General features: G+C 50.9%; 1 protein-coding gene across 4 annotated transcripts in view; it reads left to right on the top strand.

The window, feature by feature from the left end:
• Positions 1–780: 780 nt before the first annotated feature.
• Positions 781–27,828, top strand: part of SYT6 (synaptotagmin 6) — a 61,969-nt gene continuing 34,921 nt past the window's right edge. For all 4 annotated transcript variants that reach the window (XR_014774602.1, XR_014774603.1, XM_084757369.1 and 1 more), the window contains exons 1-3: positions 781–1,213; positions 11,131–11,479; positions 12,993–13,551. Coding sequence is in view for 2 of the 4 variants with exons in the window: in XM_084757369.1 (XP_084613495.1) it covers positions 1,051–1,213; positions 11,131–11,479; positions 12,993–13,551 (1,071 nt within the window). In the remaining 2 variants the exon portion in view is untranslated. The remainder of the gene's footprint in view (positions 1,214–11,130; positions 11,480–12,992; positions 13,552–27,828) is intronic.

Consider the following 27,828-nt stretch of genomic DNA (forward strand, 5'->3'; position numbering starts at 1 on the left):
GAGTCTACTGTGAAAGGGCCTTACTTATTTCGGTCCTCTGGCAGTTAGCAATGGCTCCAAGATTCCCAGGGCTGAGTAAGGCATTCTGAAAACCACCACCACCACCACCACCACTACCACCACCACCACCTACACACACACACACACACACACACACACACCCTGCTTCTGAGTCTCACTTCACGGTACCTGAGAGGAGTCTAGCCTTCTATTTAATTTTCCGTCTTTCTGGCTCTTGTTATGTGTTTTATAGAAAATATATATTATTTCTAGTGGGTTTGGGCTGATGCGTGGAGGTGGATCTGGTGGGAACCGAACCCCTTCCTGAAATGCTCCCCATTCCTATTCACCAGAAACTTTCTCCTCCCCGTTACCATGGAGAGAGACAGCGCTGCCTCCAGTCGCCATAGCAACGTGCGGGTGCCTCGGACCCGCAAGATTGAGGGTCTCTGAAAGTCCTCTTTATAGTTCCCCTCGCTGCGCAGTCTTGGGGTCTTCTATCTCCAAAGCTGGGACCCTGCAAGTCTGGTTAACTTCTGTCAACAATCTTTGCAGGATCCTCCCGGCGTACGGTCGGGCCATCCCCTTTTTCGTTGTGTTGCTGCGATGCCCACATATGTGGCAGGTGGCAGTTTCCCCAGCGTTTTCACAAGCACTACCTATATACTCCCAGAGAGTTCATGTAGCATCAGTAATCATTACACCTCTTTTACGAAAAGGAAAACTGAGTCCCAGAAAGGCCCAAGGTCACACCTGCTGTGATTGCCCAGCTGGCCTTGGATGCTGCAAGATGTGGGACAGCGGGGTTGGAACCTGCCCGGACTCAGGCAGGTCCCTAAGTGTGGAGGGGGCGGCCGCGAGGCGCCAGACTTGCCAGCTGCCGGGGGATGCCACGTGAGGGGCGGGGACCCTGCGGGGAAGTGATTAAAAGCCGAGCGGAGCCGCAGGGGGCCGCTGCGGGGAGGGTCTTCTTGGGGCATCCTTGCCCCGCCCCAGTCCGGCCGCGGCGGGAATTGGAGCCACTTCTCTGCAGGTCTGAGTGTCCGGGGCATGAGCGGGGTTTGGGGGACCGGAGGGCCTCGGTGCCAGGCGGCGCTCGCGGTCCTGGCCTCTCTGTGCCGGGCCCGGCCGCCCCCTCTCGGGCTGGACGTGGAGACTTGTAGGAGCTTCGAGCTGCAATCCCCGGAACAGAGTCCGAGCGCGGCTGACTCAGGTACCGGGAGACCCAGGACCCCCTTCGTTCCTGCATCCTCACCCTGGTGAATCTCCCTCTCCCACAGTGAACCGGCCCAAGAGCCCAGAACCTCAGAAGTCTAGCTTGGTGTCCTATCCTGGTCCAGTCCCCTGGTTCACCACCTGCAGGGAGAGATCTGAACGGGACCCGGGAGGAGAATCCCTTCTCCCCTCGGGTCACTAATTATGAGATCCCGGACATGCGGCATCCTTGGGGCCTCAGTTTCCCTTGTGTCTCAAGGCTCACCCCAGGGCCGATTAGTCAGGGCCGGGGAGAGTGGAGACATTCCTGCTATGGGGAAAAGCCTGTGTCCTCTGAGGGTGAGGGGGTGGGGTGGTGGTGGTCTAGGGTCCAGAGCCCATCGTTGACTGAATGAAAGCGAGCCGAGCTCCTGGGCTTGAGAAAAACTTGCGTCTGCAGCTGGCACGCGGTCTTTGTGTCCAGGTCTCTCAGCAGCGAGTGGCTGTCTGCGTCTCGCCAGGGGGCGGGGGGCGGGGTGGGGGAGGGTGTTGTGGCGTACCCCCTCCCCCACCGGCACCCCTATAACTCGCTCCCTCGGTCTCCCTCTGACTCACTCGGACTCCGGGCTGGTGCTCAACTAAGCCGGTGCCTCTCACCGACTTTGCCAGGCGGGAACCTCCTGCCCGGGCCGAGCGGACCTTGCGCCGGACGCAGCCCCAGCGGCTGCCGTGTCTAGGCGGCAGTCCGAGCCGAGTCGAGCTCACCGGAGTCGGTGAGTCCTGAGCCCAAGCCCCGAGGGGACCGGGTCCTGCGTTTAGCCGCGACGTCTCGCGGGAGTCGCAACAACAGGGGTGGCGTGTCGCGCCCTGGCGGCGGGAGCCGCGGGAGTGTCCGCGGCGTGGCAGCCGACCGGCCCGGGTATGTACCTGCTGCACCAGTCTTTGCCGCCAAGCCCTCCCCGCTGCAGCGGGATCCTTTGTCCAGCAATTAGGAGGGTATGGGACAGAGCAAGTATGGGTCGTGTCCCCTCGGAGGGAAGGGCCCGGGGGCAGCGCGAGGCCCAGAGCGAATGCGGAGTGGGGGTGGGGAGATCCTGCAGAGACAGAGGCGCTGGAGTTCCTTGGGGCTCCGCAGACTCACTGGCACCTTGTCCTCGACCCTAGTTACTCTGGGACTCCTAGGCTTAAGTGGGAGTCACTTCGTGGTTCCATATGGCTGGCGCGGGAAAGAGAGAAGGGGGCCGCTAAAGGCAGGAATATGGTCCCCACGCACCTCTCCAGGGACTAGTGGCCAGGGACCAGAGGAGAGGTTCCCGGGAGCTGGTGCAGGTCAGGTGAGCTCTTCAGTGACCCTAGATTCCAGAGCCTTGTTTCCATTTGAGGTTAAAGGCCAAAGATAGAGGTAGATTCTGGGTTAGGAATAGATAGAGCCTTTGAAGGAGATAAGAGGTAGCGTGGCCAGGGGAGGTTGTGTGTATCCTCCAGGAAGCCGTATCCAGCCTTGTGTGCCTGGAGCCCACCTACCTCACTTCTGTGTGAGTCATTAGGGTTCGTTCTCTCTCTCTCTCTCTCTCTCTCTCTCTCTCTCTCTCTCTCTCTCTCTCTCTCTCTCTCTCTCTCTGTCTGTCTTTAATCAATGAGTTGATGACTGCAGTAGAAGAGACCAAGATTAGACATAAAGGAAGTTTTGAGAATGGGGCAGTGATAAAAGTCGGCCCTCCTCTTTCAGTATTATTAGACCAATATTAGACCCTGGTTCTCTGGTGTCATCTCCTTTTGACACCCCTAACTCCATAATAACCCCAAGACAGCAATTTCCTCAAGTCAAACAGCCACTTCCTACCTTCCTTCATTCCTTAACTCCCCTCCATCTTTTCCTCAAATGCTCCAACTGCAGTGGAGTCCCCCCCCCCTCCGTTTTCCCCACCCCCGTCACCCCCGGGTCTGACAAATTCTTAGGGTACTGCCCTGTCTGGTACATGTCCAGGCAAACATGGGTGCGTGGGGGTGGGGGGTGTTGCTGAGAGAGACACTGGTAATCTGATTCCTGAAAGGTTCCTTTAGTTTGAATGGCCAGGCTGAGGTGAGTGAGGTAGGGTACCAGATGCTTCACCACCCTGCCCTGAGGGTGAGCATGAGTTGTACATGCGCTCTGGCCCCCTAGGAGAGCCTTAACATGGTTACTTCGTGGTCCTCACAAGCGCCAGGACATCCCGGGGCCTAGGTAAGACACGAGATACAGGCAGACAGGGAGCTGGATCGCACTACAAGAAGGTGGCTCAGCTGGCTCTAGAACGTGGGGGATTTCGGTGTGCACCGGGTTTAGGGGAGCTGTGGTGTTCAGAGCAGGGTGCCAGACCTTCCACCTCCCAGCCTGCTCCTGCACCTCAGAGACTCCATCCAGGGTCCCATCCTCCAGCCAAAGCAATGCTGGGTCTTTTCATCTGCAGTTTATGAGAAAGAAATAAATGCCAGCAGGTAGAGTCTGCTCAGCTCCCTTTCCCACTGCATCCCTTTTCCTTGCCTTCTGCCAGCTCTAAAGTCTCTAGCTCCTAGGATTCCCAGTAATCCTCCCCGAGCTTCGACCGTGGAGACTCAGATTCCACAGACCTTCCCATAGGCCAGGGCCTGGGCAAGGAATTGCATCAGAAATCTCCAGGAATCAGACTCTGACTTGGACACATCTGTGCCGAAACTTCTCAACTAAAAGCAATCCCCCCACTCTTGCCCATTCCTCTTATAAACCCTGAGGATAAAAGGTCTGTTTTTTTCCCTTAATGTACTCTTTATGTGCCCCGTACACTCAAATAGTTACCATCCGGCCTTTCGTTCGGTCATTTTCCTTGTGGAGGTAAATGAACTTTACAAGTAGTCCAAGTTGCAGAGAACAAAGTGTGCAGCAGAAATCTAAAAGCGTTCTGGAATATACAGGAACCTGAAAGCTGCCTCAGGCCGCCCTGCTCCTGGTGCTGTAGCCTGGCAGCCAGGAGCGGTTGCTCCCAGCCTACCTATGGCTCTAGACCCATGTGGCTTTGCAAGCTTTACTAACAACTCTGGAGATGTTTGATGAGTCAACCACCTGGCTTTGAAGTCGGCCTTTTGCAGCCCAGAGGATTTTTTTCCTCTCCTGTGTGTGACGGCAAATGAAATGCACAACATTTCTCCAAAATATGAGGAATCAGACGCTCCCCGGCTCTGATATGGAAGGAAGAAATATTCTGTTTTACATTTGTGGAAGAAACAACTGGTTTGATGCTTTCCAATACCAGTGTGTTTCATGCCTTAACTCACTCCCCCCGCCCCCCTTGGATTTTTTTTTCTGAGACAGGATCCAGCTTTGTAGCCCAGGCTGGCCTCAAACTCATGATAATTTTCCTATATTGGTCTCCTGAGTTCTAGGAGTACAGATAGGCACCTCTGCACCTAGAACGCACTTCAGGTGTCTTAAAGTCCAACATTCCACAGTTGTAGAACATTCTAGATGTCTCTGGAAGTTCTTTTCTGCCGACTGTGACAGGGCCTAGTATGCTTCGTTCCTTCAAGCTCTGTGCAAAAGCTGTGTTTTCTGTTCTTTAACTGCCTATCTGCTTTGTCTTCTTGGCCTACCAAGCTGGAAGTGAGCTATGATTAGGGCTGACTTTGGGGCCCAGGCTCAGGCCAGGCTTCTTTGGGGTTGTCTTGACTTGGGTTGAACATGGTGCGAAAACCCCATTGAGCTCATCGTCAGCCCTGCTGGCCAGGCCTCTAATCCCGAGCCTCTTAGGAAGGACAGTCAGAGCTGAGCCAGCTGGGCACTCGGTCCAGACCCTGCAGGTTTAAATGACACCATAACCCTCAAGTCTCTCTTTGGGTCACTGAACTCTTTCTTCCCCATGACATCCCACATGGCTAAGTAGAAAGGTACAGTGACCATCTGCATTGATACGATGATGATGATGATGATGGTGATGATGATAGCCGAATTAGTGCCAAAGCTTCCCTCACCATTACATTCTACGTTAGCCTCCCATTTATCTCTGAATCCTCTAATGATGATGGGAGCAGGAGCCCAGTCATAAAGCTTGGTGCGGCCGTAATTAGCCCAGCATTGTCTCTCCTCATCACAGTTTTTTTTTCAGGAGCATTAATTCCTTCTCTGTTTGGACTCTGCTAATTATCCCCATCGGTAGCTCAGCCTGGCTCTCTAAAGAAGAAAAGGAAGCGATGGCCCTCTGCTCCCCCACCCCCTAACTCTGAATTTAATTACACCCACTTCTCCTAATAAATTTACAAGCCACGGCAGGGCTTATTATTAATGGACCATGTCTGTTAGCCTCTGTAAGGACCAGCTACTGTTCTCTCAACACAAACACATGCACACATACATACACACAAGCACGCGTGCGCGCACACGCACACACACACACACATTCTTTCTCTCTCTCTCTCTCTCTCTCTCTCTCTCTCTCTCTCTCTCTCTCTCTCTCTCTCTCTCTCACTCTGCTGTTCCCCAGGAATATCACTGGCTGGGATTTTCAGGAGCCATCAGCTGTTTGTCTGGTAGTTCATGGGTCACTTGAGGACATGCACAGTTACCACCCAAGACTGCAGGGATCTGCCCAGGTTTAAAAGATCAGACCAAACAGTAGAGAATACACTCACGCACCCCCCCACCCCCCGCCCTGCCAGGTTCCAGGTTAGAAATGCCTTCCTGACTCTGCTGAGCAGCTCTGAGTCTGCAGCACTTCAACACCACCTCCAGTCCCCAGAGACGCCTGCTTCAAGAGCCTGGGTTCTGATACGAGCACGCCTCACCTTCAACTCCTAGCTCTTCTGCTTAACACACTGTACCCTTGCGCAGTGTGACTTAGTTATCATCTCTCTACTTTGTTTATCTGTGAGAAGTGAATATGGATTTCTTCAGGAGGCTGTAAAGATTAAATGAGATAATATAAAAGGCACAGTGCTCGCCGCATAGAAATGAACAGCAAATATTACCATTAATATTAATATGAATGGTTCTGCCTGGAGTCTCTTCCCTCTCTGGGCTAAATGCTGTTCCTTCCGTGTTATTGGGCCTCTGCATCCCTTATTGTTTGGTTTCTGAGCTGCGGTTTACCTATGTCTCCATAAAGATGTGAAGGAAAGCAAACGGCTGGGCACCTGCTTCTGTGAGGGGCCAGCAGCAACTCCACGCTTTGGGCCAGGCTTCTCGGGTACTGGGGTGAACTGGGAGCCGGTCCTTTCTTTGCTATTCCTCTCTCCAGTTTGCCTTTTCAATTACAATCTGTTAGCGAGAATGCCTGTGATGGTTACAGAATGGATTTTCCTGACATAGGAACCCATTAGAAAAAAACGGAACAATAGCAAGCGATAAGAGTTGCTGATGGATCCCAACACTGTGGGAGGAGGGAAGGGGGGGGCGCCCAGCCTGCCTTTAGAGAATGAAGTGTCTTGGGGAAGATAAGCAGGCCTGGGGATGCTAATTAATAACTGCATTTCTGGTTGAGGAAGGAAGGAGGGCCATGAGCCACCGCTCTCCCAGACAGTCTTCTTTAAGGTGGCCAGGCAGGCCCTACCCTGATGACCACAAGGGAAGGTGGGGAGGCCACTCTGCCACTTTGCTCTCTGATCTAGGGTCTCCCTTCTCTGCCCCAGAGGCCTAGTTGTATGCAGCAAACTATTATACTTAATTAAAAAGAAAGAAAGAAAGAAAGAAAGAAAGAAAGAAAGAAAGAAAGAAACCAAGTCCTGGAGAATAATAGCAGCTTGTGTTTGGGGGGCATTCTGTGCATATTAGGACTGTGTTTAGTCTTAGCTTATTTGATTTTCATAATGATCTGGTGAGAAAGCAAGGTAAGTGGCATGCTGTCTGCAGTCACAGCACTGGTGGCCACCCGAGATCCATCCTGTGTTTCTGAGCACCCTGTGAAATCCAGGGGCCCAGGAAGGCTTAAAGCCTCGTGCCTTTGTTCCAGACCATGTCCATAGGCTTATTATGTCTCCGAAGCAGAACTAGATAGAGCTACCACGTTTTTCCTCTGCCAGAGGTGGCTGGCTGGGTGGTCGGCAGCTATTGCTTCCCAAATCAGAGGCCAGTGAGCAGGCGCTATAGCTTGGATTCATAGTGTCTGCCCAAAGGCCAATGTGTTGCAAGCTTCTTTTCTTAAGTGGGCCTGTTGGGAGGGGGTGGAACTTTCCAGAAATAAGACTCACTGGGAAGTCTTGCAGCTTGTCCTTACCTGGATATCAGGACCCTCCCCCATCTTCTTCTCTCTTGCCTCCTGGTCATGATGTAAAAGGTTTGTTTTCCCCACCTGCATCCACTATGATGTGCCACCATGAGCCACGCAGTGGGACTTGACAGATCCCAGACTGAGCCTCTAAAACCGTGAGCCAAATGAACTTTCTTCTCTTCGTAAGTCAGTTATCTCAGGCACTTGTCATAATGGCAGAGAGATGACTAACACACTAGGGAATGAAGGCTGGCTGAGTTCAAGACCACCTAGGGTTATTTTAAATCATTTTTTAATATTCCTTCATAATTACCTCCTCCTTATTTCTGATTCTGCTCTTGCTTTCTTACTTACCACCTTAAGCCTCCCGTATGGATGAACTCCTAGTGTCTAGACTCTAATTCTCCTTGCATTGTCTGCCTGTGAGATGCCCAAACCCAGGCTCAACTATTCCGGGGAGGAGGTTCTCTGAGCAGGGGGTAGCCCTCCTGTTCTTTCATAGCCAGTGTTGAGGGCTAGGAACTGATTGCCCATAATTCATACCCTCCGCCTTCTCTGAGCATAGCACCAAGGGAACAGCAGCTGGAGGCCACATAGACATGCAATTGAAATAGCAACTTATATGAAGAAAAAAACCAAATCCCCTGGTCTCTTCCTCTACCTTTCTTTCATTTATGAATTTAGTTTTTTTTTTCTTTGTCAAGCTGAACATTTAAATGCACTCTCCGGATTTCCCCCTCACCCCCTCCCTTCTCATTAAAATTCTAATTATTACCAGAGCAAGTAAAATGTATGATCAAAGGAAAGCATGGTCCCAGAAATACCTTTTGTTTGAAAGTGACTCACTGCAGATAATGGGCCCCAAGCAGCTGTAACAAAGAACAGATATGAAGGGTCCAGAGATGGACAGACACTTGGAATAAGAACACACTTATCCACAGTAGCTTTTCTGATGCGCCTGGAAGGACAAGGGCTTGGAGAAACAGCCTCCGAGCCACTCAGATCATAAATATACAACAGAAAAGGATTGAATGAGTACTTCTAACATGTGTTTGCCTGTTTCCAAGTTATATACATGTTCTATCACCATGCTATTGCTAAGCCTGGAGCTTGGCCCACCTTACTGACTGTGTGGCCTGCACAATCTATTATTAATTCTCTGAACATTAATAGATGCAAAGGGAGGACAATAATTATACCTGTCTCATTAGAGAGGATTACATGATTGGGCATATAAAAACCATTTTAGTATTGCACATAATGATATTGACTAAATTGACTAAGTCCAATAATAAAAATGCTTATTATTATCAAGCTATATATGAACTTTTGACTACTTATGTAACATGATAAATATTATAATGTCTTGGATTTTTTTTCTTTTCATGCACATACATGCTTCACTGGAGACTGGATAGTCTCTAGGACAGTGGCTGTCAGCCTTCCTAACACTGCCACCCTTCAATACAGTTCCTCATGTTGTGGTGACTCCAAGCATAAAATTATTTTCATTGCCACTTCACTAATTGTAATTTTGCTACTGTTATGAATTGTAATGTAAATATCTATCTGATATGCAACCCCTGTGAAAGGGTCCTTCAGCCTCCAAAGGGATTGTGACCCCCAGGTTGAGAATGGCTGCTCCAGGGGTGGAGCTAGTGCAGGTAGCTGTCAGCCAGAGAAATGCTCTGAAGTCTCTGGGATGGACTGAATGGGAGCAGGGGTGGTGGGAAGAAACTTGAAGACGATGTCCTCTTCATCCCTTTCATGGAGGCACCAAGGACTGGACAGGGAGCCAGAGGGCAGAAGGCATCCTTGAGAGGATGGCTGAGGGATCTTACCTCCTCAGGAAGTAGGCTAGCTTTCCCTGAGGTCTGGATACAGAAAAAGTACCTTGCAAGACTCAGGCATTTTGCCAAGCCTAGCTCAGAGCCTGCTAACCTGGCATAGTTGAACTTAATTGAGAAAGAATTGCAACTCATTCACGGATGCCTGCTTATATGCTGGTTCAAGAATGAAAACACAAGGTCACTCACTGGAACCTACAGAGGTCTAGAGTTTAATCTGGGACAGACAAGTCATAGCAATGGAGAGAATTGGACAATGCATGCCTGGGTCCTGGCCCAAGTTCTATGTCTGGTTAACCTGTGGCATCTTGCAAGACCCTCCTCTAGGCCACTGCTACTATCTGTAAAAGGACAGCCTTGCCTTGGTACTTGGGTAATTGCACACCTTAAGTCCTAAGGTTTGTAAGGGAATTAGCAGCCAGTCCAGAGGCTCCAACTTCTAGGTCTGCAGGGACTAGCCAAATTAAAAAAAAAAAAAAAAAAAAGAGGGCCGAGCTGATAGGACACATCCCTGCAGAGGGAGCTGCCCGTCTGCGCAGGGCCAGTTAGCAAGTCACTGGCCTCTCCCAGAAAAAAAAAGTCAGACATCTGGGGTAGCGACGATTATGGAATTTCATAGCTTCTCACTCATGATGTTAGCCAAACCAGCTCCTCTGCTGGCTCATCCGCAAGCGATCACGTGACAGGCCTGCCAGGCATACCTCTGGCTCCTAGCCTTCTGACTTCTGCCTCCGGCTCTAAGATTCATCTTCACGTTTGGGTGGAGGGGATGTGAGGTAGGAGTCCGCTTAACAACTCCGCACAGGAGGGGGTGATCTGTACAGCTTTCTTGAGATGATGAACACCCTAGGTCTGGAAAGGGGGGGACAGGTTAAAGCTTTAAGTGCCTGCTTCCAACCGGGCCACACTGCTCACAAATACTAGATTTACAACAAAGCTCTCATAGCAAAGCCACAGAATGGAAGAAGGCAGTGATGGGAGTCATTTGTATTTTGTACTTAGCTTTGACCCGTATAGACCCCAGTGATCGGATTCAACTCAACGCAAGTAGCCCTGAGCTTACAGCACGCAGAGAATTCTAGAAGACAGAAGCTAACACACCTGCTTGTTAGGGAAGTGAGGCTGGACTCCTCTCTCCGGGAGAGAGTGATAGTGGAGTGTTGACTGAACTCCTGCTTTGTTTCAGGAGGGAACAAGCATAGAGCCTGGACGAAGAAGGGGGCGTGAGTTAGCCAGTATCTGCCCCCTACCTCGTAGACTGCTGTGTGTGGGTTGTGTGCCCAAACCACTGTCGAGCACTGGAGATAAAGTTCAGTGAGAGAGTACTTACCTATCATGGGCAAGGCTCTGGGTTTCAGCTCCAGTACCAAAATAAAATGAGTAAAAAAATAAAGAAAGAAAGAAAGAAAGAAAGAAAGAAAGAAAGAAAGAAAGAAAAACAACACACTGTTAGAAGTCTGGCCGCAGTAACCGCTCTAATAGAAATTCACACAGCATACAAATATGAACGCTTCAGGAATTTGCACATTTGTTTAGACTCCCATTTAAATCTCTGTCCCCTCCCTGGGCACAAGCCAGGAGCAGTAGGGCAAGCAGCCAGGCCTCCATGCTGGTAAAAGGTGGGGGCAGGGTGTCGCTGAAGCAATCAGACTGTGCTGAACACCGGGCTGCAGATAGTTGACAAAATGGACCATCAACGGTCCACCCCCAGACCATCTCTTCCTCCCATGACTTGGCAGTGTTGCTCATAACTGTTCTTCTCTCTTCTTTCGTCTTTGTCCCTTCCGTGTGCGCCTCCTTCCAATGCCTCGCCTGCTTCTCCCCACCTCTGTGTGTCTCTCTGTCCTTCCCCGCCTGCCTCATGCTGAGGGCAGGCACCTCCGTCAGCCTCCTCGCCGTGGTAGTTATTGTGTGTGGCGTGGCCCTGGTGGCAGTTTTTCTCTTTCTCTTTTGGAAGCTGTGCTGGACGCCCTGGAGGAACAAGGAGGCCTCCAGCCCTTCTTCTGCTAACCCAGCTTCAGAGACCCTCCAGAGCCCCAGCTCCAGAGGCAACATGGCAGATAAGCTGAAGGACCCCAGTGCCCTGGGCTTCCTGGAGGCGGCTGTGAAGATCAGCCACACTTCCCCAGACATCCCAGCCGAGGTGCAGATGTCCGTCAAAGAGCACATCATGCGTCACACGAGGCTGCAGCGACAGACCACAGAACCAGCGTCATCCACCAGGTGAAGGGTGCACTCCTTACTTCCTAACCCCCTTGAACCCAAACTTTCTGCTACTGTGAGGATCAGGGTCCAAAACTAATAGCACGTGTCCTTTGAGGACCAGCTCAGATGCCATGATCCCTGGTGGCTATCAGGACGCGGAGGTAGCATCAGGACAGGTGTAGTGGAAAGGGAACCTTCAAGGTGAGATGCTCTGTGTGATGTGGTTAGCATATGGGAGTGACCGCGAGAACACAGCAGAATAGACTGGGAGCTGGGTTGAGAGTTTTGAGGAAAGACTTCAGACGGGGGCAGGGGAGGCTTGGGAGAGTTTATGCGAAGACCCAGAGGCATGAAAGTTCATGATGTACTAAGGGTTAGGTCAGAGAAGTCTCCTAGCTACATGTGTCATGCATTGGAGGTAGAGCAAGAGAGTCCATGTTTTTTGAGAACAAGAATTTCTTTGAAAGCCCTCCGAGGCCCCTACATGGCAGCAGTTGCATAACATGGCACTGTCTAATTCACAAGCATGCCAGCACCAAACAGGATCGCTGCCTGCCTACTCTAACTAAACCCAGGAACATCGTTAAAAGATGTGGGTAGGTACTGTGTTTACTCCTAATTTAAGACTCTTGTAGATTCTTGGATCCCTGTAGTGTGTCCCTCCAGGCTCATAGGTACCAATCAAAGAGAAAGAGACGTGGTCTTCAGAGCAGAAGCCAGGAGTGAAGATGCCAAGGTCCCAAGGGCCCATTTGCCATATGGCCTTGGCCATATTAAGCCTCACTTTTCTAAAATATAAAATAGGGCAAATGACTCTGCTAAGGTTGTGAAGAACCAGTAAAGAGTCCATGTGATAATGCCGAGCACTAATGCGTGTTGCTTACTGCACATCTGGCCCTGTCCTAAGAGCATTGTATCTATTTTACCCTCTCACATTTCTGCGCAGTTGTTACTTTCACTGTCTTTCTTTTTGTAGTGCAGAGACTTTAATAACTTGCTCTAAGTATCAGGACCAAAATTAACCTATGGAGTCTATCTCCTAAGCCTGTGCCTTTAAGTACTTGACTGTCTGCTAGATGCTAAATCCTAAATAAAATGGTGGTGGTGGTGGTGGTGGTGGTGGTGGTGGTGATGATGATGATGATGATGATGATGATGATGATGAAGGCAACGGGAACCATAGTCCTCTTCTTACAGAGGCTCAGGCTTTAGTGGAGAAAGTAGTGATGTCCACCAGGAAAGAAACCTAGAGAGCAGATGCCAGAGAAATAGGAACAATGACTAAAGCAATGGCTAACATTTATTGAGCTTGCTGTACAGCAGGCACCATCCCAACTACTTTACATAAATTAAGACACACAATCTTCCAACTGCTCTATGCACCAAGTGTATGAAGAGGAAAAGTGGGGTCAATGAGAGCGAGGATGAACCACCAGGGTTGGGTCTGACTTTATCCCCACCCCCACCCCTAGCCCTGACATGTTTTTTGTTTGTTTGGTTGGTTGGTTTTGTGCCTCCTGTCCTCTACCAGGCACACATCCTTCAAGCGCCACCTGCCAAGGCAGATGCACGTCTCCAGTGTAGACTATGGCAATGAGCTGCCCCCAGCTGCCGAGCAGCCCACCAGCATCGGCCGCATCAAGCCCGAGCTCTACAAGCAGAAGTCGGTGGATGGGGACGATGCCAAGTCCGAGGCCGCCAAGAGCTGTGGGAAGATCAACTTCAGCCTCCGCTATGACTACGAGAGCGAGACCCTGATCGTGCGCATCCTGAAGGCCTTCGACCTCCCTGCCAAGGACTTTTGTGGAAGCTCTGACCCTTACGTCAAGATCTACCTCCTGCCTGACCGCAAGTGCAAGCTGCAGACCCGGGTGCACCGCAAGACCCTGAACCCCACCTTTGATGAGAACTTCCACTTCCCCGTGCCCTATGAGGAGCTGGCTGATCGCAAGCTGCATCTCAGTGTCTTTGACTTTGACCGCTTCTCCCGCCATGACATGATCGGAGAGGTCATCCTGGACAATCTCTTTGAGGCCTCTGACCTGTCCCGGGAGACGTCCATCTGGAAGGACATCCAGTACGCCACTAGTGTGAGTACAGCCCTGTTCCCTTGGATGCCTGAGCATTGGCCGTTCTAAGTTGGGTTGGACATGTCCCCAGACCTCTGTCCCTCTAGGCATACATAGGAAACTATAGAGACTTCCTAGTGGCCCAGGTCACTCTGGGGAAGTCCTTGAACTCTGCCTAAATGTCATAAAGAAGGAATTTGTGTCTTGATTTTGATTGTATGGTATGGGGGTTTCTCTCTGCTTGCTAAGCTTTAAGTTTGTTATCTATATAATCATGTTACGAATTCTTTTTGGTTGACAATAGTCCATGCTGAACCAGTGAGTAGGGACTAGTAGTCATTGCTGTATTTTAGAAACTTGGAATTGGTGAGTATTAACGAGGTCATGCTGACGTAACAAACAATCCTGGGGACCTGTGGCTTAAGACAACTTAAGTCTGTTCCTTGTTTGTGTCACACAGGCTTCCCAGCTTGCCTGTGGGTTCTACTGGACTCGTTTACCAAGGGACCCAAGCCAACAGAGGCCCTCTGTCAACATGAGCTCCCACAGTTAGACATCAGGGTGAAGAGGCTTCGGCAAAGCATGCAGTATTCTTTAGCGCTTCCAGGCAAAAGTGACATGTGTCACTTCCACTCATATGTCATTAGCCGAAGCAAGACACATGGCAGTTCTCAATGTCAGTGAGGCAGGAGCAAAGCAATCCTACTGCGTCCAGCAGGAGGGCTGCAGCTACTTACGGACAGCATATAACACAGTCCCTCATCTGGGCCATGGTCCTCTCATTACTCTGTGGGGTGCAGGAGGCTAGCCTAAAAGAATGGCCTAGTTCACACACAAAGGCTGATCCTGGCCTGCCCACAGGCACCTGAAATTGGCCAGGGAAGGTTTCAAAGAGTCAAGGTTTGATTTTTAATTTTTTTTTTTTACTTAGAAATCTAATTTGTCTGTTGGAAAGGGCATTTGTTTGTGCAATGCCTGCAGAGGCTTGAAGAGGGGGTCAGGTCCCTCGGAGGTAAAGGCAGTTGTAAGCTGCCCAACATGGCTGCTAGAAACTGACCTCAGGTTCCCTGCAAAAGCAGTACATACTCTTAACCACTGAGATACCTTTTGTGCCCACTTCAGATTGGGCCTTTAAGAGACGTGGAGGATAAGCTTGATAGAAGGACCTAGTGAGGCCCACCCAGAGCCTCTGTTAACATGGACGGCATGAGACAATCGCTCTGGTTCAAGCATCCTGCGGATGTAGCTAGGTCGTACCTGCCTACAACCACCTGCTTCGTGGATGAAAGTCTGCAGAGGCATTTAGCCAAACTCCAATTGCCTTGTAGTGCTAACTGCTTGAGGGTCTCCTTGGGTCTGTCTTGAATCTTACTTTAGCAGAGGTGACCATATATGCACACAAACCCTCCATTTGGGAAGTCCATACTTAATATTATTATGTTGCTTTTGTGAGAAGAGGTTCAGGGGGGAAAACAGCCTCACACCGGTTGATAAGTAATGTGATACGTTCATAGGGAACAATAACAAACTCCGCTTTTGCCTCAGAAAGGTTCTCTGGGGCAGCCCAGGCTCAGAGTTGGAAGAAACAATGTCCCCAGGCCTTCCCCAGCTTTTCTTTCTTAAAGTGCCACCCCCAGGGAAACAATAAGCAGCCAGCCTGTCCAACAGATAAACTGGGGTGAGGAGACAGGGGCACAAAACAGCAGCAGCAACACACCAGAGTGAGCCCAGGAGCTCTGGAGCATAAATCACTCTAAAGTTTACATCTGGCACAGCTCTTCACTGTGGTCTCCCACAGTGGGGGCTTCATGGTGGTGGCTGCACATGGGGAGGGCAGCTAAATTCTCACAGTGAAGCCGTGGCCCAGGGTGGGGAGCTCTGCTGGCCAGGGGCTGTAGTCTATTTCGTCATCCTAGGAGCCTTCTCTGACCCTGACCAAAGCCTCCACCTTCCTATCCTGTGTGGAAGAGCAAGCCTTGCGCTGGAGCGGGCAGTCTGTGTTCAAGCACGTCCCTCACCTGTGTGTGACTATCCACATCCTGGAATGCGGCTGTCCTCACCCTGGTCCCATAGCTACTTCCCCTGCCCAGCCTCTTCAGTCAGTGTGAGTAGAGCCTTCCTCCATCTCGTTATCCTAAGAGGACTATGAGGGGCCAGGGTTAGTGTGGAACTAGGGTAGAAGGCAACCGTTTTAACCCATGGGAACCACAAGGTGGCTCATAACCATCTGTAATGTGATATGGCGCCCTCTTATGGCTTGCAGGAGTACATGCAAGCAGAGCACTGTATACATAATATTAAATAATTAAATCTTTAACCCATGGGAACTTAGAATCCAGCCAAAGAGACAGGTGATTGATACTTTGTAGCTGCACAGTAGGGCCAGAGGATACTGTACTGGCCTCAGTCTCCAAAGCCACGAGAGTGAATGGGAAAGAGCTCCCAGGAGAGGAGCTGATGGGAGAGATGGATACAAATAACCTACCAGGCCTAGAGCAGTGACATGTGTTCTAGGTCAGGAGCAGAGGAAGGCCAGTGCAGGCATTTCCAGGTCTGCAGAGGGGCACCACGCTCATACCTGGACTTGCGTGCAGACTGTCAGAGCGGGATTTCTTCCTCTTCCAGAAAATGCCATGGAAGACCCTATAGCCCAAAGCCCCACCAGGCAGCATGAGCCTGGAGAACTAGCTCAAACCTGCCCCCCCCCCCCCGACAGACAAGAACTCAGGCAAGGCCAGGAGGGCTGCTGCTGCAAACAGGCTGGTGTTTTTACTTGTGCTGTGATGCTGGCTGTGAAAACTTAATTATTTGGGGACCAGGGAGGACCCAAGTCACAGTCACAGGGAATGACTGCGCACTGAGTGTATGAAATCCAGGAGCCTGTACAGTGGCAGGGGGAGGCAGATGAATGCAAGCAGCCGTCAGGTCCTGCTTCTCCCCTGGGCCTGATTTTGTCCTCAGAGCTGTGCTCAGGCCTAAGCTCGGAATGACAGCTTTCCTGCTCCAGCCTGGCTGGTTCCTCACCGTGCCCAGCAGCCCTGCCGTGGTTTGTGAGGGCTCTGTCTTACTTTGATTTCTAATGCTGTGATAAAATACTGACCGAAAGCAACTCGGGGAGAGAAAAGGGTTTATTTCAGCTTCCACCTCACAGTCCTGGTCAAGGCAGGAGCCCAGAGAAAGGGAACTGAAGTAGAGGCCGTGGAAGAACGCTGTTTACTGGCTTGCTTTGCAATAGTTTGTTCAGTTTATACAACTCAGGACCGCTTGCCCCGTGGTAGCACCACCCACAGTGATCTGGGCCCACCCACATCCACCATTAATCAAGAAAATGCTCCCACAGATGCACCTATAGGCCGATCTGATGGAGACAATTCCTTAATTGAGGTTTCCTCTTCTTGCGTGCCTTTAATTTGTGTCAGGTTGACAAGAGCCGCCACAGGCTCTGTTATGCAGGCAGGGCCACCACGGCCCGATGCTAGTCCAATCCACCTTTTAAAACCTCCCTGGAGCTCTCTTCCATGTGATCTTCCAGTGTCACAGCAGCCACCCCTCCCATGTGTTTCCATGTCCCCAAGGTACATCTCCCATCATGCTCTGTACTGAAACGTCTCCCAGTAGAGGATTCGGGAACAGCCGTGTCTGTCCACAGTTGACTTTCCACTGGAGTTGAGGTGGGCTCCCTGGAGGAGGACGTCCCAGTCATCTCTTCACAGTGGGTCCAGCCAAGCTTGGGAAGGGCCATCCTGTGCAGTCACTCAGGGTTCAAGTACAGATCATTCTGGGGAGGTGAAGAGGCAGCCCGGACTGGAACAGAGGACCAGGGACTCACAAGTTGAGTGGAAAGAGGGGCACTGTGACCATGAAGGGTCAGGAGGATGCTCTGTGATCCTGCTCTGCCTCGGATGCTACCTCAGAAACTCCCTGAGTGCACCGGGAACCACACCCAGCCCTCGCACGCGGAGCCAGGCTGGTCCGTTGCCCCTGTGCTCAGGTTGGTTTGAACTAGCCAAGCCTGATAATTGCCTGGCTTCCCCTCAGCCGCTGACCACTGAGCTTGAGGCTAGTGAGTGCGGGGTTAACATCCAGGTATTCCAGCTATGTTGACTGCAAACTGAAGCCCCAGGGGACCCTGGCCTGGGGGGGGGGGAGGTGAGAAGCAGGCAGCTGGAGCCCTCAGGTCTTCCACTGATTTCCAGCCCTTGGGAAAGAAAGCAAGGGAAGTTCATGACATCCATTTCAGCCAGCGGCATGGCTCTCTTGGTTCTGCAGCGCTCACTCCTACTGGCATGAAGAAGGCCCCTGCCAGTCTCCCGGGCAGTCCTAGGGGGTTTGCCACTGTCTCTCCAACCAGAACTCCAACTGACAACACTCACCCGACTCCTCTCTCCTTCCCCCTCCTACCCCTGGTCTCATTATTTCTAGATAAAGCTGTAGATTTATCATTATAATAGAGCCACTGTCACTGGTTTGCTAACATCTCCACAGTCTTGTAGTTATTGTCACAGAGGCCTTGGAGCCCAGTGCATACAACTACCTCTGTCAGTCACTGTCCCTGCTATAATTGGAGCCATAAATATGTTGTTTGGTGGGGCTGACTGACTTGGCCATCTGCTTTCCGAGGTCTCTACCAGGTGTGTGTGTGTGTGTGTGTGTGTGTGTGTGTGTGTGTGTCTGTGTGTGTGTATCTGTATGTCTGTGTGTGTGAGTGTCTGTGTATCTGTGTGTGGGGGGGAGTGTGTGTGTGTGTGTGTGTGTGTGTGTGTGTGTGTGTGTGTGTGTATCTGTATGTCTGTGTGTGTGAGTGTCTGTGTGTGTGTATCTGTATGTCTGTGTGTGTGAGTGTCTGTGTATCTGTGTGTGGGGGGGAGTGTGTGTGTGTGTGTGTGTGTGTGTGTCTGTGTGTGTGTGTGTCTGTGTGTGTGTGTGTCTGTGTATCTGTGGGGGGGAAGTGTGTGTGTGTGTGTGTGTGTGTGTGTGTGTGTGTGTGTGTGTGTATGACAGAGGGGGGATTTGCGGGGGTGATGATACTTCTGGGGATCCCGCGCTTGATGTGCAGGGAGAAAGGATCCTCGCGTGGCGCAGTAAGGAGTGAGGCTGTACAGCAGGAGCTCCCTCCCTCCCGGTGCCAAGCAAACTCGTGTCACATTCTAGCTTCTGCATTGCACGCTCTGAGACCTGGGGAGTATCTAGGCTGTGACTCGGTTTCACCAACAACAGACTGGGGACAATTTGTCTTCTGTGGCCTATAATGGTAGAGCAGAGCAGAGCATCCTGCTTGAACCCTGTTGTTCTGGGCCTTTCCTACTGGCTAAGCCTGTGGGCCACTTTTCTCCTGTTCTCAGGCCTTGCTGTCCACCTCATGCAGGCCACCTGTCGAGGCTGGCAGTTAGCCGTTGTTAGAGCACATACTCCTGCACACGTTCATCCCAGCAAACATTCTAAGGCTCCTCGTATGGATGCCTCTACTATCAAACCCTACACATTGTGATGAAGTTAAATTTATAAACTATGCACAGTAACGGATTGATAGCAATGATTCTAAGACAGGTCAATAATAACAATATACCATATCACTATTTTTGTGTATTAGGCCATTAGCAAGTAAAATTAGGGTTGGCTAGACTCAAGCCCCATCAGACTACCATGGTCTATCCCATAACCAAGATGATAACTAAGTGACTAGCAAGTGGGTGATATACACAGTGTGGATACACTAGACAAATGGACAGTGCGGGAGCGAGGTGAGTGCTCAGTGCCTTGTCGTGCGCCTTAGAAAGGCATTCAACTTAAACACGGATTGTTTACTTCCGGAATTTCCCATTTAATATTTTGGGTTTGTGGTCAAGTTGACTGTGAGTAGCTGAAGCCACAGAAAGGGAAACCACAGATAAGCAAGGAGTACTGTACTTATGTATTTCTTGGCTTAGCCTCTTTTTTTTTTTTTTTTTTTTTTTGGCTTCGCTTTTTCAAGACAGGGTTTCTCTGTGTAGTAGCCATTTGTTTTGTGTGACCTTGGGGGGGGGGGCGGGAGAAGTGAGTTGCCCTCTAGGCTGTAGCTCCAGAAAGTTTGTGGAAGCTATGAGATTTTTTTCCCAGTTTCTCAGTCTCTCCCATGGAAAGATTCCTGGCTCTCTTACTGTCACGGAGGAGATGGAATACAGCTGTGTACATCTGGGTGATCTCCAGAACCTAGAACCTGCAATGATCAGGATCAGCCACTGGGTCCAATTTCCAGACATTTCTCCTTCTCCCTTAAATGTCACCTCTTCCCTCAGAGCCAGAAGTTGTCGCCACAGTAGCTAGCTCTCTTTCTCCTTTTCCCCAAGAGGCACCGGCTTACGCTCAGCTCCCTACCTTTTTTGCTCACCCTCACCAGAACCCAATGACTGACCCGTCCCCTACATGTGAATACAGAGATGAAGCTTCAAGGTTAAGTGGCTCAGCCAGTGTCACTCACAGACAAAATTACAAAACAAAGACTTGAACATACGTCTTCCGTGGAAGAAATCTGTGTGTTTAGATCACTCCTCTGTGCAGAAACTGGACATTGAAACTGTGGGGCTCATCGAGGGAGTTGGAGGATTTACTTTGCTCTTTCCCTGTGGTCTGGTTAGATTGCTTCATCTGTCTTAAAGTCAGATCATTGGAGGGACCGCTTTTTGTGCTGACATTAGCATTCTTTTACCAGCATCCTTTTCTCCAGCATCCTTCCCAGAACACTGGCTTTGATCATCATTCTTCTCTCACTTAATAATACACATTTACTGAGAGCTAACTATGCAATAGTCAGTTACTTCGCAGAGTGCTTGTTGGATGCGGTGGGAAGGGTTGCAAAGAAAGAGCCTCACGTCAAAGGTGAGGACAGAGAACCAGTAGATCATGCCTGGTGTGTAGAGTGCACACACCCATACATAGAGTGCACACTTGGCCAGAGACTGATCCAGGGAGCTTGACAACACAGCTATGCAAGTTGTGTCCTACTAAAGACAGTAGGGAGAGAGGGAACAGTCACCTGAGACTGGAAAAAAACTTTCTGGAAAAGGAAGTTTGGAGCCACGCCTTGATGACAGTGAAGACCAGGAAGAGATAAATGAGGTGATCGTAGGGGAGTATGTTCTCCAACTTCTTCAGATGGGAAGAGAGATTTAGAGAGCACCTCTGCACTCACATTTTGGTTCCTTTGTGTTGCATAACAACCACTTGCAGCCTATGTCTGCAGTAGGGACAGGCAGAGGCTGGGAGTAAGATGCCTTCAGCGCCAGTCCTTTCCTCACATACCTCGCAGTCTGCAGGCAGGAAGAGGCAAGAAGGCCCTTCTGTCCTCCTGGGGACACACAGATTCTCGCTGGGCCAGCACGTGAAGGCTAGCCTCCAGGAATAAAAGCATCCCCAGTGCACCCCCTTCAAGGGACCCAAGAACGTCCACAGTAGATTTCTCAAGTGTAAAACAAGAATCTAATCATCGATCTGCTGTGACTCATTAAATCACCCCGAGAAGAAGCCTCCCAAGGGCCGGCTGGCCCGCAGCTAGCTCCCGCCTTCAGAACACATGCTGTAGGCCTCAGGTTCCCAGGTTCGACCTGAACGGAGTAGTGAGACAGAAGCCTCAGGAGTCTGTGTCCAGCCTCGTATCTCCATTTTTTTTCCCCTCCAGAGACAACTGAGCATTGAAATAGGGACAAGCACAGCCCTTGCTCTCAGAGTTTGCACTCAAAACAGAAGTTGCTGCAGGAAAAGCAAAACTGTGACCAAAGGAGCACAGCGACTTAAATTAAAAGGAAAAGGGGAGAGAGGCTGTCACTGGAGCGAGAAGGATGATCGGGTGATGAGAGAGAAGCTAGGAGCAGGAACAGAGCTTTGATGAGCACCACGGGAACAGGGTCAGGGTAGGGATGGAAGGTGTGGCTAATTCCTGGGCGATTTTGTTACTATTTATTTAGTTGGTTTTGCCCTCTGAGATAGATTGATATTATGTAGCCCTGCAGCCCTGGCGGCCTCTTGAAATCACTGTGCAATGTAGGCTGGCCTTGAATTTGTGTGTGTTCCTCCTACCTCTGCTTCCAGAGTGCCAGGATCACAGGCGTGTGCCGTTGCGTCTGGCATCTGGACATGTTTTGAAAGCAGAAGCAATAATATCTGCTGGCAGATTGGATGGTAGAGCCTAAAGTGCACAGGAAAGAGAAGAATTAAGTTTTCCAGCCTGCGCAATCCAGGGCGGACTCACCCTTCACCGAGCAGAGAACTACGGGAGATGGGAAAGGGGTCAGAGAACCCAGGCTGAGACACTCTGTAGTTGAGACGCTTTTTGGGACATCTGTGTGAAGATGTTAAGTTGGAAGTTGGATGTAGCCCCTAGAGTTGTGGAGGGAGGCCATGGCTGAAAAAATAAGTACAAGAGACGGGAGGTACACAGAACTGAAGTTTTTTTTCTTTTAAGATTTATTTATTTATCATGTATACAGTATTCTGTCTGTTTGTACACTTACATGACAGGAGAGGGCACCAGATCTCATTATAGATGGTTGTAAGTTACCATGTGGTTGCTGGGAATTGAACTCATGACCTTTGGAAGAGCAGCCAGTGCTCTTCACCTCTGAGCCATTTCTCCAGCCCCCGGAACTGAAGTCTTGAGGCGGTTTGAGATCCCAGTAGGGACAGATTTAGGAAGAGAAGACCAAAGACTGAGCCCTGTAGGAAGCACGAAGAGATAGCAGCAAAGGGATGGGGAGCTAGCAGCAATGCTGTGGGAGGAAGGCTGGAAAGGTAGTGTCTTGGGAAGCAAGAAGTCCTTCCTGAAGAGGAGGAAGGTGCCACCGTGTCAGCTGCTGCGACTAACAGAGGGGACCAGGTAGACTGAGAATTGACCATGATGCCCAGCATCAAGGAGGTCACCACAAGCACCTGGCTGGGGAAGGTCATTTGTGGGGAAACAGGGCAGGATATGAAAACTTCCTAGAGGGCATGGCTTTTGATATGAGATTTTTTTTAAAAAGGCCTAGGGCGGTTGGTTTTGTAGTTTGCCCACAAGGCTATCCCACATATGACAAAACAGGGATGTAGGTAAGTCTAGAGAGGTGAGCATCTCTGAGTCTTTCAATACCTCTGAGGCCAAGGAATTCCATTCTTCAGAACTCTGCCGCAAGGCCTTGCTGGCCTTAGGGTTCTGCCTTAAACCCCCAGGTGTCTGAAATCTTGCTTGCCAGACTGACACAGAGAGGGCACGGTTGTCAGGGCAGTCCTTCAGAGCAAGTCATGGGCACACCAGAGCTCCAGAGGGGACAGAGTGGCCCTGCATGAGCCACAGAGACAGCTTCCTAGGGCAAGTCCCGCACTCAGGACATCCTGAGTAATTCACAAGGCTGCTCAGCCCTGCCTTGCCCTGTATTTTGAGCAGCCCCTTCCTGGCAGTCACCTGTGTCAGAAGCCACAGGGCCACCAGTGGGGCTGCAAGCTCCCTTGTTTACTTGCAGCTCAGCGGGAGCTCCATGCTCTCTGATTGCCTTCACTGAATGCTCATTTACCCGCTGGTCCCTCAGGCTTAGCCCCATTATCCTCATTAGGCTCTGGCCACATTGTTCCCTCCTGGTACCTCTCAGGGCACCCTCTGCCTGGGGCCAAAGAAGGACATGCCCACCCTTGTTGGAGTCCTTCTGCCCCGGGGTTTGCAATATTGTAAGTATATATATCACACAGTGTCTAGCCCTGGCCTTGGTCTAAAGCCTTGACTTTTCTCAGACTTCTTGAGGGACTGAGATTCCTCAAGCAGAGGACTAATGACAATCTACCAAGAGCCCGGGAAAGGTAAGACAGAGATGTTGGCTAGGGCTCCATCCAGTACTCAGTCTTTACTAGGATCCTGAGGGTGGGTGCAGGGGATGAGCCACATGACCTATGGCTATGGGGTCTTCCTTCTGCAGAGGTAACGGGTGTGCACCAACTAGTTCATACCCTTCATCTGGGCCACTTGGGACCAGCAGCCTTTCTTGGGTACCTGGAGTTAGAGGTTTCCTATGTGGTGCTGTAAAAGAAAGCTAATTGGTCCAGACAGGGCTGTGACCTGGCCTTAAGCATAATTGCTCAATAACCGCTCTACTGGCCGTGGGTGTTCTTATTTCTAAGCCTGGCCTTTTGCAATAGGCCCTCCCTTGTAGCTTCTGAGGAAATAGCCTTATGACTGCCCGAGGCTCGGAACAATAGAGACAGTTCCACTCTTCCTGTGACAAGTCCCTTAGCATCCACAAGCCCTGCTGCCCACTGGAGCTTGCCTGCTGCAGAGCACAGCTCCCACTGGGTGACCACAGCACAGCCCAGGTTTACCCCCTCCCTGCTCTCGCATCTTGCAGCAGCACAGAGCTGACTGGGTAAGCGCAGGCTGCCCTGTATCCAGCCCTGTGTGCCCCTCATTATTATGCTGTTGCCTCTCAATGGTATAAATAGCTAGTCTTTGCCTTACACAATTACACAAAAGGAAATCATTAGGCAACAAACCCAAACTCTGCTCCTCCAGTGCAGGAGCCCTTTCTCCATCACCCATCTACCTTACCGAAAAGAGCACGTGAGCTTGTCTGCTTCTTCCGTCGCCTGATAACACATAGTGACATTTTTCCCTGGAGGGATATTGTTTGGCCCTCTGGACACTGTCACAACTTGCAATCCCAGGATGTATTTGTGGGGAAGGGACTGCCTTGTGTCCCCTAGATCAGCAGCAATTCAGAGAGATGAGGGCCTTGGGGCAGAAGAGTGACAGATCGGAAGCACTGGGACCGTTTTGAGGCAGACTTATTTTTCTTTTGGGCCACAGTGTTCTGACTCCGTGTTCTCCTTCTTGGTCTTGGGAAAGGTCAAAGCTGGAACAGTTCTCAAAGATGATCTAGCTCAACTTGCACCTGCCACAGGCAAACAAGTTAAGGCCGCGGGGATCACACAACTCGCCAGCGCTCAGGAGACCCAGATCTCATATGTCCCTGTCTGTGGCCTTCCTGCCACCGGCCCTAACTCTAGCTTCTCAGAGGGAATTCCCCAACACCCCAGTTTTGGTCCTAAGCGTCCCATCCTCCCAAGGCCTATACAATGAGCTGCCAAAGGGCACAGAAGAAGGCAACATCGGCAGGTAAAACAAGATGGAAAGAGAAACCATTAATCAATGTGCCTTTGTGCTGAGCCAGCTACCTTCCCGCCCCCCACCCCCACTCAAACCGTCACCTTGGACCACACAAGGTGAATGGCAGTGTCACCTGAATGCAGTGATGGGGACATACCTTGAGGGAGAAGGTGGCGCATGGGCTGCAGAGCCTAGGTCAGGCTGGTCCAGTTGCTGACATATTTTTTATGGTGTTCAAGTGCCAACAACAATATAGAAAAATGCCACTCCCCCTACCCCCCCCACCCCCACCGATCAAGCCCTAAGTCCCTCAGACCCGTGAGCATCTGACTCACTCAGCCCCATCAGCTGCCCCTATAACTACATTTTCCTCTCATGGCTGGGTTGGCATCTGCTTATTCTTCATGATTATTTCATTTCTTCCTTTCTAGACAAAGTCCCTAAAGTCATGAGGGTCTTTCCATGGCTATATCAACACTCTGATGGAGAGAGTTCCATGAAATCCACTTGACCTTGGGATGAAGGCCAGTTTCCGGGACTAGAGGAGCCAGACATAATGTTAAGGCCTTTAGTCCTCTCTAGTCAACACAGACTAGCTTTTCCCATAGTTTTCACGGCCTGAGAGATGATATTAACTTACCTCAGAGGGCTTCCACGTCTGTCACCCTGTCCCACTGATGTTCTGAACCTGACAGCTTGCACACCACCAGTGGGTGACTTCGAGAGTGGTTTCTAAGAACTGTTGTGTGGCATCAACTCAAAACATCTGGGTGGTGGCTGTGAGGTGAGCTTGGGAAGAGCAAGAAGACAAACTAAGATGAGCAGTCTGTGTGGAGTCATGATGGCTGGTTTAGCGATGACCACTGGGGCTCACAGCCTTCTGGGTGTGGCATGCCGAGTGCCAGGGATGAGGTGGAATCCTCACGGCCCGCAGAATAGGCCCCAGTCTCATCCTCACGTTCCTTGTACGGTGGTGACTTAGGCAGCCCACTCAGGGTTACAGGGTGAGTGTGAGGAGTCTTCCTGGGTGAGCTGAGCTTCCTTTGATCTGCCTCTCTGGAGCTGGCTAGAAGAGTGAGCTCCTAGTATACCTGCCTCTGTCTGGGATGGCAGCCTGTGTGTTCACAGTCCCCTTTGTTTCCCATTGTCTGGCCCTTCCAAAATGTTGTCATTTTCTCTGCCTCTGAGGACTCTTCTTTCAGGGACCCCGTCAGTGTGTACCAGCCCAGCTCCACACACCCATGTCACCTGGAGGAGTGCAGTGATGGGGACAGTATTTACTCTACCAAGGCTCAGTGGTGCATCGACTGCCTGCTTTGCCTCCAGTCCAGGATTCTCTCAGTGTGACCCCTCCCACCACTCTGTCCTAACCCCCCACACCCCCAGTTCCAGGCTTCAAGATCAAATACATAAACACAGGAGACCCCTCTTTAAACTACCCCGGGGGTAACCGAGCTTTCTCTGGCTCTGCCTAGGCTCAATTTCAGCCTTACCTTCCCGTAGCCAACCCAAACACCCAGGGCCATGAACTGAGGTTGATTCCTATTGCTTACCCCTGCTCCCTGCACCCTCCCCCAGGAGACCTCGGTGCTTTCAAATGACATTTCTTTTCTCTAGTTACCTAAGCACTCTTGTAGCTTGCAGGGCCGTTTGCCTGAACATGGGGGGACGGGCTCCTGTTGGGACGATGAGTTCAACTGTACCAGAGACACCAAGGAAGGGGTACCCATCCCCCATCTCAGCCTGTCCAATACTACTGGTGGCTGGCTGGGAGTCAGATCGCCCTTCTTAACCCTGACTGAGGCCTGAGTGGGGGCGGTAGGGGGTGGGTAATAAAAGACCCAATGAGGTCTTTCCTGGGAAGCAGCAGGGCTATGGAGAATGAGTACGGAGAAAAGAGAGGGTACCGATCCCCAGAAACAGGTAGAGAGTTACCACAGAGAGCCAAGGGAGGGACCTGTGAAGGGGGTCTCACCTTTGGGCTGGCACTTCCAGGCCATGTCAGTTCATGGCCTCTGCTGACTTTGTTTTGCTCACCCGAGTATATAGAGCTCCTTTCTAGACCATCAGTTCACTCCGAGGACACTGGGAAAACCCAGAGCAGGGTTGGTGTCCGCACCTGGGAAGTTGGCAAAGACAGAACAAAGTATATTGGTGGCCAGGATCAGAGAGAAACCTAAAGGAGACAATGCAGGAGACCCTGGGGGTGGGCAAGGATGGCTGCTCCAGCCACGCTAGCACCTTGGAACCCTCCTTGAGCCCTCCCTCCCTGTGTCGCTAGGAGGCTCTGTCTTAGTGGGATAATGGAGGCTACCTGTGTGGAGAGGAACTGTCTTCACTCCATCTGGAACAGACTGGCCAGGGACCCCATCCTCTCTCCCGGAGCCTTTGGTTGACTCATCTTAGGGACACACTGGGGCTCTGCTGACTTTAGAGGAGGAAAACAGCTCTGTGGTGTGTCATGACAATGCAAGTCACATTTCTCCTCTGGAAAAGTTGGGGACAGGGCTGCCTTTGTGACTCGAGGCACCCACCCACTTGGAAATGCCGCCCCCACACCATCAGCAGCGGTCTGCAGCTGAGTCACTCCCAAGGGCCCTGTGAGGAGAGCGACGTTGGAAAGCAACCTGCCCAGCCTGCCCTGGATCAACACATTCACTCAGCTGCTGAGAGGTGGCTGGCAAGCAGAAAAGTGTAGGGAAGGACACAGAGCAGCCAGCATCGTGCCCAAAGGCCACCGTGGATGTGGACCACTCTGCAGCTAGCGAGCTGAGGCGGGACAAGCTGCCTTGGCATCCTGCAGGTGGAGGTTAGGGCTCTGCGTGGCTTCTAAGGGGAAGCTATGAAAACCAAACTCTCTTCCTGTTTCTGGTGCTTTGGGGAAAGTTTGAGCTAGCTCAGGAAAGGCAGGCTGTGGATGCCTTCATAATTCAGTCTTGCTGACAAGGCTATTTCTTTCTTCTTCTTCTTCTTCTTCTTCTTCTTCTTCTTCTTCTTCTTCTTCTTCCTCTTCTTCTTCCTCTTCCTCTTCCTCCTCCACCCAAGACTGGGCAGACATCCAGCTCTCTTCAGGAAATGAGTATACCCTAAGGAAAAATATTCTAGCCTGATTTGGAAGGATTTTTGTTTTTGTTTTCATTTTAAATCAGTGAAGCTCTGTTTCCATTTGCATGAAATAGGAAAGGAGAGTGAATATG

This window comes from Acomys minous, assembly GCF_964271855.1.
Source record: "Acomys minous genome assembly, chromosome: 14".
NCBI lineage: Eukaryota > Metazoa > Chordata > Mammalia > Rodentia > Muridae > Acomys > Acomys minous.